Consider the following 16,993-nt stretch of genomic DNA (forward strand, 5'->3'; position numbering starts at 1 on the left):
AACTAAAAACTACCTGTCAAGTTAAATAACTTTCAGTTCAACATAAGAAAGCTACTAAACAAACAGACAGACAGACAGACAGACAGACAGACAGACAGACAGACAGACAGACAGACAGACATACAGACAGACAGAGACAGACAGATAGATGGATAGCTAATCATATACGCCTCACCAGAATTCCTCCATAGCAGACGGACTTCCAGTCGTCCGGAACGTCGCATCACTTTAGGAAAGCGATAGAAAAATCCCGAAACTCTCCTCAGAGTTTTGGCAAATCCCATCTCTCACACACTCACACACACACACATAAATAAACACACACACACACACACACACACACACACACACACACACACCCGAATATACAGATACACACACTGATTCATGTGTTTTAGACTGCTAAATAATTAAATCCGGATATCGAAAAAGTTTGTTAAAATCATCCTTCACTGAATCACTGCCACCCATGATGTGTGTCTGTGCTCTGGTCGGGATTGTACTGTTGGTCCCTCCCCTCAGACACTCACCCCCCATTTGTGTTTGTGTGTCTAAGTGTGTGTGTCTAAGTGTGTGTGTGTGTGTGTGTGTGTGTGTGTGTGTGTGTGTGTGTGTCGGCTCCCATCCCATTTGTTTTGTTTGTTCAGTCGCTGTGACAGTTTGGCTCTACAAGGGGACAAGTCAAACTCATTTGTGGCAGCTGAAGACACACACGCACACACACACACACACACACACACACACACACACACACACACACACACACACACACACACACACACACACACACAGTATTTTGCACATGGGTTCTAAATGAGTCTCCATCCTCTTGGACAGTTGGCGCTACAATGGGGAACTCTATTTCTCAGCTTATAGGTTTTCTGATTTAAGACTCTTATTTTGAAAAAGGGAAAGTATTGCTGTCTTATTTTATTATGAAACTTCAACCTGATCAATAATTTGAATGATTACTGCAAATACAGTCTTCATAACTTTGTTTTGATTTTAATTCCACGACAGGCAGCATTGGATGAAGTACTCAGAGTAGAATAGAATAGCATACAATCAAAATACTTGAGTAAAACTACCTCTGAAGTACAATTCTTGGATACATGGACTTACTTTCCATCACTGCTATGAATATAAAATAATCAAAAACTCAATATGAAATAAGATCAATATACAAATGTATAAATATTCCATTCTGTAGGCTAATAATTAATCAATCAAAAAGTTTATTTAAATCACTTCCATCACTTTATATTTATGAAGAACCGTCACTAATGTTTGAGCTTTACATATCCATCCACTAGCAACACTTTAAATAGTTCTCAAATATATTAATGTAACAAAATAAACTATAATTTAAAAATGACAGAGAAGAAATGGATATCCGTATTAGCTATATGAGACAGTGTAATGTCCCCTACCCTCCAACCACTGAAGGACACTCAGTGTTTGTGGTGCAACAGTAAACCCATCAGACAAAGAGCTACAGATCACTGTGACAGGTTTCTGTTACAACACAGAGAGCGACAGAGGGCGAGAGACCCACAGAGAGAGAGGGAGAGAGAGAGACAGACAGACAGACAGAGACACAGACACACAGACAGACAGACAGGGATAGCGAGAGAGAGAGAGAGAGAGAGAGAGAGAGAGGGAGAGAGACAGACAGACAGACACACAGACAGACAGGGATAGCGACAGAGAGAGAGAGAGAGAGAGAGAGAGAGGGAGCACACAACCTGAAATCATTTAAGCAATTATGTTTAAGTCCCTTAAAGTCAGCCACTCAGCTAAGGAGACATTAAACCTTAAGTGTCAGACTTAAGGAGAAAACTTAAGGTGCTTCGTGCAACCCGCTCCTTTCCTTATCAAGTCCAATCTGACCCACTTTGAAACGTCCTGAATACATGAATTACATTTGATTAACCACTCGGGTTTCTCCAGCCTCTGTTTCACTACATCCTTTAAAAAAAAAACAAGACATATCAGAATCTGATATTTGGTTGTGTTTAAATGCAGCTAAATAATTGCCCATGCACTATAGCTTCAGAGCAAAATAAAGTGTTCACATTAGAGTTGATCAATATGTCAGAAAGCAGAATATTATCAGACCATTTCAATTGATCACAGATCCGTAACATACACTATAATATATTGTAATGTAATATAATGTAATGTAATGTAATGTAATGTAATGTAATGTAATGTAGTGTAATATAATATAATATAATATAATATAATATAATATAATATAATATAATATAACATAATATAATATAATATAATATAATATAATATAATATAATATAATATAATATAATATAATATAACATAATATAATATAATATAATATAATATAATATAATATAATATAATATAATATAATATAATATAATATAACATAATAACATAACATAATATAATATAGAATATAATTATTTTACTCAAATCAAATGCTACAAGTCAGTTAATGTACAATCAGTGTTTCCATTCCATTCTCTGTCCACCAGAGACCGCTGACAGCAACAGTCAACCATCTGATGTTACAAACACAAAGTCATATCCTAGACATTTTCTGTTCTTCAAAACACTAATATACAGTAAAGATCTTAATAACAATAATTCATAATAATTTATTTATATATCGCTTTTCTATTTACTCGAAGAAGCTTAATACAAAGCAAAAATCAACACTAGCACACTGCAGTCAGAAATATATCGGTGTAAATCTTTAGTTATGTTGACAGGAGACATTTAACTGATTATAATACTGAGATACTTTCACTTAAATAATGTTTTGAATGCAGTAGTTTGTGCTATCATTACTTTTACTAACTGGACAGGAGGGTGTTTTTTGTAAAACAAGTAGTAGCTGGTATTACATCTACAGTGCCCACCATCTCCACCATTGTGTCCTTGAGCAAGACACTTAACCCCAAAAACTGCTCCAGGGGCGCTGTACTATGGCTGACCCTGCGCTCTGACCCCCTCCGGAGTGTGGTAACTTGAGAGGGGATATGTGAAGAACAAATTTCGATATACCTTGTGTACATTAATTGACAAATAAAGATATTTAACTCATAAGGATCAGAATACTTGTTCCACCACCAACTGCATTATAAGCATTTCAACTCCTGCATCAGGGGACCATGTTTGCAGAATTCAAAATTAATTTCTAAACGTAATAACTGAACAAAAGCAGCTGAGTCTGTTGCTCAACTGATTTATAAGTGACTGTTTGTGTTGGTTAATAAGTGAATTAGTGACTTAGTGTCCTTTTCAGAGGGGCCAGAGGGGGACGTTTGACCTCTACAAGTTTGTTTTTGTTTGAATCTGAAATTATCTTTGTCCTTTAGAGGACGTTGAAAACATTTAAATCGAGTAATGAGCTTCTCCTGGTAGCCAACACACAGCTTAAATGGATTTTAAATTACCATTAGTCCAGACATTGAAGACACACACACACACACACACACACACACACACACACACACACACACACACACACACACACACACACACACACACACACACACACATACATACACACACACACACACACACACACACACACACACACACACACACACACACACACACACACACAGACCTTGTTGTCTGCAATGAGATTAAAAAGCTAAATGGATGAGGATGAAAGGAGCGCAGGCTGATTAATTCTGTATCAGTGAATATACAGTATCAGCCTTGATATAATGTTTTGTACATCTTTTTTTAACTATCTGTTGTTTGTTGATGAATGTTTTTATTAATCTAAATACATTTGTGTTTCTCCTCCGCTCTAAATAGGGTCAAAGCATTCCAGAAATGTGTCTGGTTTCCACGTGTTAGCGTTAAGTCGTGACCACATAATGTTTTTTTTTTCTCTAAGCTGTTTTGATACGGTGCTATCACAAGACATCAAGAGACACGACTGAGATTATTCTTAGGAATTCTTTTCAAATGGATGATAAGATTCATGTCAGCTGTTCCAAATCTTCTGGCTTTGATTTTTATTACGACACCAAGAAAAGCTTCATGAGGAAGAAGAGGCGTTTTCTGTTTCTGTTTCCAGATTTGTACACACACACACACACACACACACACACACACACACACACACACACACACACACACACACACACACACACAGTAGGCAACCAGAGTTACTGAAGCTCTTTTTCCTTTAACAGAGCACCTGAACCAGTCCGTCTACATAGCACCTGCATTCCTGTCTCGCTCGGCTGCGTCTCTCGGCCGAGCCTTCTTATTGTTATCCAAACATGTGGTTCAGATGACTAAACATGTCACCAGTGGCTACCTAAAAAACACTAGTGCCCAACTCATTCAAATGATTTAAAACACTTATCTAAATGTCTGTGAGGTCTGTCAATCAAAAAGTGAGACTGCAGCAAATCAAATATAATTTCTGGCTTTATGAACCCCAAGAAAAATACTCCAATTGTACTTTTTTGGAAGATGTTACATTCCTTTCATCGTGGTGGAGAAATACTGTACTTTCTTCTTTGTAAAATGACACAAAATCTTTGTCCTCAATGGTAGCAAAAAGGCCAATGCCAATATTTAAAATATTCTGTTCAAACTCAGAAAATATGCTCTGATTTGATGGTTTATTACAGAGATGTATTGTAGATTTTTACCTTTATTACCCTGAATGTCTACAGAACAGAAGGTCTAAAAAAGGTTCATTTGAAAGAAACCGGAGATTTTTTTCCAAATGTTTGCTATAGAAATGGTCAAATAGGGGGGCGCTGGTGGTGTAGTGGTTAGAGCCCCCCACCCCAATAGAGGCTCAGTCCTCTTCCCAGCAGACCCGGGTCAGAATCCAGCTCTGCATGTCATTCCCCGCTCTGCTCCATTTCACCTATGTCTCTTCAGAGCTGTCTAATAAAGCAGAAAATGCCCAAAAATAATCTACAAAAATAAAAAATAAACTGACCCGTGCATGTGAGTCCGTGCTGGAAGATGTAGTAGCAGCAGACGTCACACCAGGTGTTGTCTCCGGGGGGCCTGAAGCTGTGGCCAGCCCCGGTCTCCAGCAGCACTCTGGGGTCCCGCTCTGCCGGGGTGAAGATGGTCCTCACGTCGGGCGGTCTGAAGCCTTTCTTACGGCTGCGCGGAGGACCTCCCTCTGCGTCTCCGCTTCTGGGTGAACTGGGTTTGACCTCGGGGCTCAGCCGATGATTTCTGGGGGACAATGCAAAGGGATACGTTCCACTTAATATTTAGAAGATGTAACCTAAATGTGTCCCCTTGAAGAAATGTAGGAAATAAAGTATCTATCTATCTATCTATCTATCTATCTATCTATCTGTCTGTCTGTCTGTCTGTCTGTCTGTCTGTCTGTCTGTCTGTCTGTCTGTCTGTCTGTCTGTCTGTCTGTCTGTCTGTCTATCTATCTATCTGTCTGTCTGTCTGTCTGTCTGTCTGTCTGTCTGTCTGTCTAGACAAGCCCCTTCTCCCAAATAAGTAAACATAACAGTTCAGTTAGATAGTGTAGTCCTAAGGTGGACTACACTATCTCAACATGGCCAGCTGGCTTTTAAGTAGATTTTAACTTTGGAGCCTAAGGCTAGTTCTCGCGCTCTCTAATAGTTCTCATTCTGTAATAGTTCATTTGAACATTATTCCAAATAAAACACACCCCAAAACACATGGTAGGCATATATGTTTTAAATGTGCAGAACGTTTTGAATAAATATTAAAAAGCAATAGAGAATGCCCGAGAGCCTTACATTCCATTATATTTGTGAATGTTGTTGTCGTTTCCTTAGCAATACATTTCCACCAGAAACTGATGCAGAAAAGGCACATATTGATGCGTAAAAATTCACCAGAATGCAGGAAATGTAAGTGTTAAACACTCAAAATTGCGTGTATCCCCTCATATACAAAAAAATAAACTTACGCCCATGCCTCCTGGTTCTCGCCCCTCTCTCCTCTCTCTCCCCACGCCGCCTCAAGAGTCTCCAAACTGGGCGAGTGAGGAGAAGGATGCCGCCGGACAGCTCGCATCGCCACCGCGCCCTTGTTGGCTTTGGAGATCCGCATTTTGGCACCTGGAGGCGGCCAAGTGTGCTCTGGTGCCTCGGTCAGACTACCGGAGGATCTGCTGACATTCACTGTCTGAACCGTGGTAAACGTAAAGTCATCCGTGACCGACCTGCGCTTGGGGACGTATTTACGCGCCTGGTGCAGCACGACGTTAAACATTACGCACGCGACTAACCAAGGTTAATCCCGAGTCCGTCCAGGTGAGTTAAACAGTGTCAGACAGGTAGAGTTACGTCACTGATGACACTGAGGGTGACCCTACCGCGTGTGTGTTGTGGGTGAGCTGGTTCAGTTGGTATGAGGTGTGAGTGAATGCGCGCGAACAGGTTGGGTCTCATTTTTATCGGGAAGCATCAGAGAGGAGCGCGCCAAACCACGTTTAGAAAAATATGTAGGCTATTTAAAGATTATTGTACTGTCAGGAAGCCATATTACCTCTATGAACCACACTGAAATATCGAAATTATTATTGGACATGTCCTCTTTAATTTGGCTTACATGGCATCCATTATAAAAACATATATACCCAAAAATGTGTTGCTTCCTTTGCCAAATATGCCAAAGGATGCACTTCAGTTCTTACCTGTAACTTACTATCTATGCCTGTAACTAAACCTTACGGTTGAGATTCAATTAAAGCGAAATGTCTGCCGAATAATTCAAAAGATGTAACATAACTACTTGTAACTTGGGGACACACTGTCAAAGTCATTAGACATTTTTAAAATGGAGAAATACTATGAATTGTATTCATTTTAAATGGGGTTCACAACGACTGCTCTGTTGTCAGTTCCTCATTTGACCACAGAGAGGCGCTGTTTTCATGTAAAAGCTTGTGTTATAGGCCTATTATTGTATATGCCTATTTTATGTGTAAATCAGATTAATATAAATCCTCCAGGCAATTTTTCTTTAATGAATTTGAACAATTCAGTAAATTATATTGAGGGACTTTACATTACATTTGTGTTTGAATATAATGTGATCTACAGATGGATAAATGTTCCACAGGCTCACAACATGTAAATACTGCTCCTAAATAAAATAAGTACTAATATATAAACATAGAAGGACAATGGTGAATATTTCACCATGTTTAGTAGCATACAAACTAAATAAATGAGTGTGTTTGTGCATCAAAATCAACACATTCAAACATAACACAAGATCTCTTTTTATAAATTAATTTTTATAATTTTCTCAAGTACAAAAACAAAAATCAGTACATAGTAAATAACAAATTAAAGTCATGCACGATGGCTTATCCCTTTTTTACGAGGCAACATATGAATTCATTTTCTTTAAAAAAGTGCAAGTGCGAAAATAAATTTAAATTTGCGTAAAGAAAATACATTCATTGTCTAAACTACAGCACAGAAAACAGCCGATACTACATCACTAAAGACAAACCCTAAATCTTCCTCAAAACAAAAAACTAAATTAAATATCAATGGAATAACACTTAAATCACATTATTGTAAATATCAGAGTGGCACATAAATATTTTCTGCTTTGGCTCGGGAACTTTGTAAGACATTGAAAAGTTTGGCACAATTGCAAAAACCTGAATGGTAAATGTATAAGACATTGTTGTAATGTACCTTCAGAGAGGGTAATGCTCAAAGGTCTGTTGGCGTTTACTGTGTGTTTTGTGCATGTAAACTGAAAAAACACACAGTCCTGAGTTGGTTCAATTTGTTCCAGTCCTATCAAAATAAAAGACTCTATACAAATCACCACAATAAGAGCTGAGTCAATGGTGGGACGCTGAGGCTCTCCACTTCAAGTCAAACGGAAGGAAATGCCCTGCGTTCCAAATCACATACTATTCCTTTTTCGTATACTACATACTAAAGCATGCTAGTTTCCATACTGCAAAAATGCATTTGGATGTAATAGGGCACCCTGGTATTTTTGGCATACTGCATTTAAATGACATTTATTGGGACATCCTAAATCTTTCTCTGGCATACTAAATAGTATAGAAGTATTGTTGGAACGCAGTTTATTTTTGGCGGAGAGTAGCAGTTGAAGGCACAGTTTGGCAGGTTCCTGTTCTCAGCTGTAGGGGGCGCTATCGAGCTGTGGAGCTGAAAAAACAACTTCTCTTTGTTCACTAGTCTTCGTCCTCTTCGTCACTGTGAAAAGCTGCTTCCTGTGAAAGAGAGGAACTTTAGAAATGTGTTTCATGAGGACGGTAGAACATTATCCAGCTGCATCCTCTGAGAAAGAGTGTGGCGTGGAAGTGGGTGTTAAGGAAATGACTTGAGAAATAAACAGCATGAGTTAAAAAAAAATCAAATAAAAAATAAAGTCTAGTCCTGTTTTTTTCAGTATAACTCCAATTCTTAAAATGTTGTGCAAAATGATAATACTAATATATATATATATATATATATATATATATATATATATATATATATATATATATATATATATATATATATATATATATATATATATATATATATATATATATATATATATAGAGAGAGAGAGAGAGAGAGAGAGAGAGAGAGAGAGAGAGAGAGAGAGAGAGAGAGAGAGAGAGAGAGAGAGAGAGAGAGAGAGAGAGAGAGAGAGAGAGAGAGAGAGAGAGAGAGAGAGAGAGAGAGAGAGAGAGAGAGAGAGAGAGAGAGAGAGAGAGAGAGAGAGAGAGAGAGAGAGAGAGAGAGAGAGAGAGAGAGAGAGAGAGAGAGAGAGAGAGAGAGAGAGAGAGAGAGAGAGAGAGAGAGAGAGAGAGAGAGAGAGAGTAACTATGCGTGTGACGTACATATCCTCCCTGCTCCTGGGCCCAGTGAGAGTAGTGGTTCTGCAGGTATCTCGCTCCGTGGCTCAACATGCGGCTCATGGGCAAAGTGTCGGCCGCCGAGAGACGACTGGTCACCTGACAGAGAAACACGTTCATTAAGTTTAGACAAAAGAGACATTAACAAAATAAAATCAAACCTCTATTTCACTTGTAATCATGAATATATAAAAGACAAAGTTGACTTTTTAAGGATCTCTACCCTAGTTTATTTCGTATATCCCTTTTTTTTTTACTGTATTTATGTAGCTTGAAGGCCAAATATCTAACTCTACACACACTTTTCTGATTGGCAAAAACTGTCAGGAAAACTATCAGGAATAGTCGAGAAAATTCTGAGTCAGGGAGAGCGCTAGAAAACTATTTACAGAGCCTAGGCGATGTATTAATAACAGATTTTTTTTTTCAGTGCACACACAGTACGGACAGCGAGCGGATTACAAAATATTTTGATTTATGCTGCAAATACAGAAAGTTTAAACCAACTGTGAACTTTCATTAGCACGGGACTAGAACAGGTTAGCGTTTGTGAATTGTTTACAGATCCACCATAGAGACATTTCCCCTTTAAACTTTTCATATCGTTTTATTTAAAGAACTGTTTGAGGTTTGAGGCCGATCAGTGCAACAGAACATACAGTATGTTTGTTACCACCGGACTAAATAACCCAACTGTATGTAAAGTAGATAAAACAACTCAACCTCGAGCAGCGACAACTATTACATGACACATCAATAACGTTATTTATTCTTAGGGTGTTTTTTTTTAATAAATCAGCCACAGGGGGTGAATATCTGCAAAACAAATACTAAATCAATATCTAATAATAATTCAACTAAGTAGCAATGGTGTTTTTTCAAATCATTTTATGTATAGCATTTTGACATGGTAATACTAGGAAAAATGTATCCAAGTTCTTATTTCAATGGTTTGTGAACAGCCTGAACAAACCATATGGATAATTAAATCGATACTTGCAGTTTGTGGCAGTTATCTAACGTGCTTTGAAACAAAATAACAAATCTTGTACTTCCCCATTTATAGTAAAAAGCAGGAAACCAACCAACGCAGGAATGAGGAAGTAACTCATCAGGATTTGCCAGTTTTTTTATAAAGGTTTTAATAACAGTCAGTGTGGTTACATGCAGACTCATAGTCGGGTAAATAAACAAATAACACCTCAACAGGGGCCTATTGCATAAAAGTGGAATAAAGACATCCAGGATGATTGATAAAGCCAGCCTTGACAAAGTCTAGCCTGGGCACTTTGGATTAGTCAGTTGCATAAACGCTAGGGCTGGCCCGAATACCATTTTTCAGGCTTCGAATATTCGTTGGTTTTTCCGAATATTCGTTCCAGAAAAACACACTATCAAAAACAACATTAAAAAAAAAAAAAAAAATATTAAATTTTTTTTTTTTTAATTTTTTTTTAAAAAAACGTTAATAATCCCTATATACTCCCTGGAACCGATTTTGACAGTATCTGCATATTTTGTTGAAGATTTACGCGCTCGGAGGTGAAGTAATGGATGCGCTATGACACTTAGTGATGTAATATCCTCCTAAATGAGCAATACTACTACTACTACTACTACTACTACTACAATATTACTAACTTTTATATCCAAATATAAAATTATTTGATGACATTATATTGCAGTACTAGCTTCTTGCAAAAAAAAATATTGAAAAAAAAAAAAAATATTGAAAAAAAAAAAGATTAAAAAAAAAAAAAAAAAAAAAAAAACGAAGCTCCGAATACTAATTTAAGCTCCGAATACTAATTTTCCGAACGAGTATTCGAATATTCGAATAATTCGGGCCAGCCCTAATAAACGCCAATCCAGGATGTAAAGGGGCTGCTTTGTCAAGCCAGGTGTAAGTAATTCTGTTAAGTGCCAGCCCACAGCTTTCAGAAGTAGACCCAAAGATCGAACACAGATTTACTGATGGAAAAATGGAAAAGACGGGCCATTTTCCCACAATGCCTTGCTAGTTTAAACCGTAAGTCAGGGGGCAGTTAATTTCATACAGGAGATGTATTCTCTGCCAACTGTTCTTGATGTCCCTGCATTGTTTTATGATAAAATAGTTGACAGTGAGCAGTCTGCAGGTGCATCTAAAAAATAGAATATCATGGAAAGTCCATTCAAAAAGTGAAACTTTCATAGATTCATTACACAAAGTGAAATATGTCAGGCCTTTTTTTTGGATGATTGATTGATCATGGAATAAAAAATCCAGTATCTCAAAATATTAGAATGTTACATACAACGAATCAGAAAAGGGATTTATAATACAGAAATGTCGACCTTCTGAAAAGTATGTTTATTCTAGATTAATTTCACTCCATGTGTAATGAATTTCTAGAATATATTTAAGTTTCACTTTTTGAATTCAATTACAGAAAAAAGGAATTTTTCATTGATATTGAATTTTGTTTCAGATGCACCTCGATATAGTGATAAGTACAAAGTGAATTTATTTGACCCACACTTGCAACGTCATCTGCCATCAATAATCAATTGTATAAATATAGCCTGCAATATTGAACATCAATTATTATAATTTATATCATTGCATCTTAATCTAATTATAATTAAGTTAATTATAAATGATTCAGGTTAAATAAATAAAAAAGAAGAACTATTTGACTAAATAACAATGCAGTCTTTTATGTGGTACCTTAAAACAGGCTAATGAAAATAAAGCAATACACAGAAGATCATGGAATAACTGTTAAACACCTTGATTTCAGATCGGAGTGACAGCTGACTGAGCCAATCAGGCAACAGAATAAGTTTATCCTTTACGTTTAGCCTGGTCGGGACCAGGCTAAACGTAAAGGATAAATCTCCATGGTAACTTCTGTCCCTCCGCTTTTATGCAACCGGATCATGGCTAATGCAAGCCAGGATAACCGAAATATCCTAGGTTAATCCCTTATCCTAGTTTTATGCAATAGGCCCCAGGACTTGTAAAATGCATGTAAACACCTTTATCCGATCTACTTCGCACACAAATCGGCACATTAACGGACAAGTGAAGTCAGATAAGAACACCTAGATAACCCGTTCATAGTCGGCATTCTATCGGCATGTATACAGGGATCGGATATCGGAGTTTGCGTTCTGCGCTTGCTCGAGAGTTCCCCGTCAGGGATTTCACAAGGAAGTGGAAGGAGACGACGTAAAAAAAAAATAGTAGTGTTGTTGCCGGAAAGGAACCAGACGTGGCTCTATAACCACTTGTTGAATGGGTTACAACGCCACCTAACGTAGCGGAGACAGCCATGCTCCGTCCATTTAACGAATATTTGAAAGTGACACGGTCCGTTCGAGTGCCTGAATCGGTGTATGTCTTAATCCTATCTAGTCCCATGGAAACGCACTGAGTGTCGTTCTCACCTCACAGGTGACAGCGATCTGTGTTTTGGGAGAAGCTTGCGGCCCGGGAGACTCCGGGTCGGTCCATAGTCCCATCCTCCTCAGCAGAGACTTTATCAAGTTCTCATAGAAGCCGTAGCTCCAGGAAATACCCAGGCCGATAATGGCCCTTTTCAGCGCCTGGGAAGAGACAAGAAGCAAGGAAATATGAGTTGGTGAAAGGATTTAAATAATATAGGAAACAGTCAAAAAATACAAAAAAAAAAACTTTACTAAAAACTGTTTAAAAATAATAAAATCTTATACAATTTAAAGTAATAGAAATAATAAATTGTTATAAAAACAAACAATAAAATAGATAAAATAGAGCAAAATAGTGATAAAACTAATAAATAGAGTAGGTATAAAGCATAGTTTTAGTTCACATTAAGGCGTCACATTAACAGATCAACTTTCAAACGTTCAGCCTGAAGTTGAAGGAAATCAGATATTTATGATGAAAGTGTTTTTAAAGTTTGAAGAGTAAAAGTTGGTTCTTACCTCGTCGTTGAGTCGGTCTCCAGACTCTCGCAGCAAAAGACCGATAACTTTCTCCACATCTAGACAATGAAACACGAGGTTATCAATCAACATACAAAATGAACCCACAGGAATTAATGGTTTAATGGAGTTAAGTGAACAAATCCTCCTGTAATAACATTCAGAAAGGTGCTTGGAGTGATTATGGAAAGTTCAGTTGATGTAAGTGCTTTATAAATTGAGATTTTTGGTTCAGAGTATTGAAAAAACAACAACTAATGTTGAGATAATGGCCGTTAAAGATTGGTTGTATAGGAGAGATATACAGACGCAAACAGACAAGGTTCAGTCAAATAAACACCTAAATGTTTACTTGTAAGACATGACCAGTGATTGTGTGTGTGCGTGTGTCTGTCTGTATAAACTGACCCTCTGGTGAGTCTGGTGAATCTGTCTCCAGGTCTGGAGGACTGAACGGGATTTCATCAGAGATTTCTGTCAGTCGATCGGCCACTTCCTCCAACACATCTTCCTCCTCCTCCTCCTCCTCCTCTTCTTCTACTAATCCGCTCTGTCCTACAAACACAACAATAAAAGGTTAGAGAGAAGAAGAAAACGTGCACACATTTGTACTAAATGTAAAAAAAAACAAGACTGGATAGAGTACACAGTAAATATGTATACAGTTTAAGAAATAGGAATTAAGACACACACACTTTGTATGGTTATACTTGTGAGGACATTCATTGACATGAGGCATTCCCTAGCCCCTTACCCACCATGAAAACTAAATGCCTAATCCCAACCCGATTCATACCTGAACCTTAAACCCTAGTGTTAACCCTCAAACAGCTCCTTTAAAGGCCTGTCCCAAAGTGAGAACAGGCCAAATGTCCTCTCTTTCCAAAAATGTCCTCACTCGTAAAAGGTCAAAAACTCGAACACACACACACACACACACAAGTTCCCTCTTGACTTTCTTTGCCGAACAAATACAACACGTCTCCTGATAAATCTCTCACTGACAAACTGTTACAGCAAAGTGACTCACAGAAGGTGAATTCCTCCAGGCGGCTATAAAAAGTGGGAGCAGCTCTTTGTCTGAACACAAAACAGGGACTTTTTTTATTTTTTTTATTTCTCCATATTGGCAAGAAAGGTAAAAAGTAACAAAGACAGACAGACTCGTTTGGGAGGTAACGGAAAAACGAGTTGAGGCCGAAACTAGATGATTGCTGTAAACAGGTTCTAATATGTTAGTGATGTAACGGTTAGTATCGTTTGTATTGATCAAACTGATGATTATTTTCTCAGATATTTTCCTTTTTTAATTGAGAAATTGTCTAAATAGTTTGTAATCCACCCCCTGTCTGTACTGCGTGTGCACTGAAAAAAAAATTAATACACCGCCTAGGCTCTGTAAACTGGTATGTAAACAAAAGGGGGCCCACCATAGCTTACAACATGCCCGTTCACAGAGTCTAGACTGTGTATTAACACTGGAGCTTTTCTTTCAGCACACACACAGTAAGGACAGGTAGCAGATCCTGAGGAGATATTCACTGATTTTGACAACAAGCGTTCTCCAGAATCACTGAATCACTTTTAAACGCTCAGATTTGAATATTTCTCACCACTCACCTAATTCACCAATTCTGTTGTCCGGATGGCCCCTGGTTGCCTCTGGATCTTCTTCTTCTTCTACCTTTTGAGGTCTGATGCAGCTCAGAATGCTCCGGAAATGTTTCAGTCCTTTTAGCCTTTTCTTACTTTTCTTACTCTTCTGTTGTACCTTTATTTCCGTTGAATGCGGCGTCACCGCTGTAGCCGCCCCGTTGCCGTGGGGAGGAGAAGAAACGACATCCGTATGTTTGGGTTTGGGTCGTCTCCTCTTAGTGTACGCCATGAGGATCCGGAACTCCACTGAGTCGTCCATGGTTACGTCACATTCCGAGGAGGTGCTTTTAGTTTTAGGTTCACAGGTCGCACTGTGGTTGGTGGAGATTGGGTCGTGGATTTCCACCTGACCGTTCGCCATTTTGCTGCTTTACTGTGGAGAGAATAAGAAATAATTATTATAACTTCTATTATTATTGTTTATTTGGTTCACTAGCTTTCAAATCAAAATCAAATCAGTTTTATTTGTATAGCCCAATATCACAAATAGACATTTGCCTCAGTGGGCTTCACATTCCATACAGTATGACACCCCTCTGCCCTTAGACCCTTAGCTCAGCTTTCTTCATCAGTCCAAACTGAACTTTGTTTTAGAGGAATACTGGATGGAACTTCTGTTAATGTTTTCAAACACACTTTCCCAATTCGCCAAATAATCAAAAACTCAATCCACATATTAAGTCAATAATAAAACTAAAATGTTTGGTTTAAGCCCTTCTTTAATATATAAGCTTACAAATGCATATAGGCCTGAATACAACTAGAAGTAGTACTTTGGATACAATAAGATCAAAGTTGCCCACTTATTATTTCAACCGGCTAGAATCGGGACTGTGTAGGACACAAGAAGATGAATCATGACATGTTACAATGTCAACGAGCATAAATAAATCATGAATAACTGTTTCGTTCAGATTATTTATTTAAGTTTGTCTATATTGTTGTTGTTTCCTACTGATAATCAACTAATTGTTACAGGCATAACTGATGTGTTTATAGTTTTTTTGTAAGTAAGCTCAAACTGTAGCCTACAGCTCTTTCATTTGAAAAACATATTATTTTCAATGGATGTACTCTGCACTTAGTAACCATGTGGGTGACAGGGTGGGTGGGAATGGGGTATTTATTAACCTTGTGAAAAATCAATATACCATATTTACAAAAATACTTATAGGCCCCTATTTCATACGTTTGACTTTGAGGCAGCCTACTTGCTTTTTACTGATGTATTTCTACTACTGTATGCACCAATATAACAAGGAATATTAACCTAATTTTATGATATATTAATCATCTTCTAGACACCTTAAACAGTGTTGAATAAGCATTGTTTATATCCTGTATTATCATTTTACCTTAAACCTGCAGTGTGTAGAATTTTGGGTTTTATTTCCTAGCAGATTTTGTAGAAAGTAATTATAATATCCATAAGTACATTTAATTTAGTGCATAATAGCTGAAAAAAATGTTTTGAATTATTTATTTTTCCCTTAGAAAGGGAAAAATAAATAATATGTCCATATTTCGGCATATTTTGGACCAAGGCCTAGTGCCGCCATCTTGAAAGTGTCACAGTTGGATTGTCATCAGGTGCATTGTTTAAAATGTATAATTGTTCTTGTCCTTGAAGGCCACTGTAGCTTCTGTTATTATTCGAAAGGGGTGGGGTTACCCAGGGAGCGTTGCATTCTAGAACTTTGTAGAACTTTCTTGATGATGTCATATTACACACTGCACCTTTAACTATCCATATGCATGTAATAATAATCAGTTTTACTTATTTGTAATTCTGCCACTGTCTCACCCATAGATAATATAGATAGTGTCGCCCTATGGCGGCGAGTTGAACGTACTACGCTGTGGTCAATATGGGTCATGTAGCTACAGGTAATCATTTAGCCAAAAGCCTCATACAAAACCTGTTAATTTACGGGAAACTAAATACAGCAAAGGAACTTAGAATACGAAGAGAAATAGTTAGCTAACATACATAAGACATGTTTACTCAAAAAAATAATGATTACAAGTTGTTTTAAAGACGGTTGCGGTTGGTGTTAAATACGCTTAAACTGTTAAAAAAGCTACATATGGAAAATACACCTTAAGTGGTTGTTTTTTGACTTTCTGTCAACTTCAAGACACTTGAAATGAAATTAAAACGAGGGAATTGTTACTTACGGTCCCGAACGATCCAAAAGCCACTGTAAAATCACTTATCTATCGACTAAAAAGCACTTCTTTACGGATCGCTGACTGTGAAAAGAGTTCCTTCCTACAGCTGTACATGTAGCCTATTTGTAGTAGAGGAGTGGTGTGCGTCATGACGTAGGACATACGTGATGACGCAAACTAAGAAACAGATCACGAAGGCCTTGCATGTGTACTTGTCGCCAGGTGTTTTTTCCTTGAAGAATCAGCAGATACCTTTAAATTATGGAGTTAAAATGTGAAAACAGAGACATATTTCTATAAAAAAAACATCAAACGTAATACGTTATATTATTTTTCGACTTTTAAACC

At 37.6% G+C, this 16,993-nt stretch overlaps 1 protein-coding gene across 1 annotated transcript; it reads right to left on the reverse strand.

Moving 5' to 3' along the window:
• Positions 1 to 7,010: 7,010 nt before the first annotated feature.
• LOC307268493 (uncharacterized protein) lies at positions 7,011 to 16,752 on the reverse strand. Its single transcript, XM_080051153.1, has 7 exons — positions 16,652 to 16,752; positions 14,438 to 14,846; positions 13,226 to 13,372; positions 12,818 to 12,876; positions 12,299 to 12,457; positions 8,852 to 8,965; positions 7,011 to 8,233 (listed from the first exon to the last, which is right to left on the reverse strand). Exons 2-7 carry the CDS (start codon positions 14,832 to 14,834, stop codon positions 8,195 to 8,197), a joined length of 915 nt encoding a protein of 304 aa, XP_079907279.1. The 5' UTR covers positions 14,835 to 14,846; positions 16,652 to 16,752; the 3' UTR covers positions 7,011 to 8,194.
• Positions 16,753 to 16,993: the final 241 nt, after the last annotated feature.

Source organism: Ammodytes marinus (assembly GCF_949987685.1).
Source record: "Ammodytes marinus genome assembly, chromosome: 22".
NCBI lineage: Eukaryota > Metazoa > Chordata > Actinopteri > Uranoscopiformes > Ammodytidae > Ammodytes > Ammodytes marinus.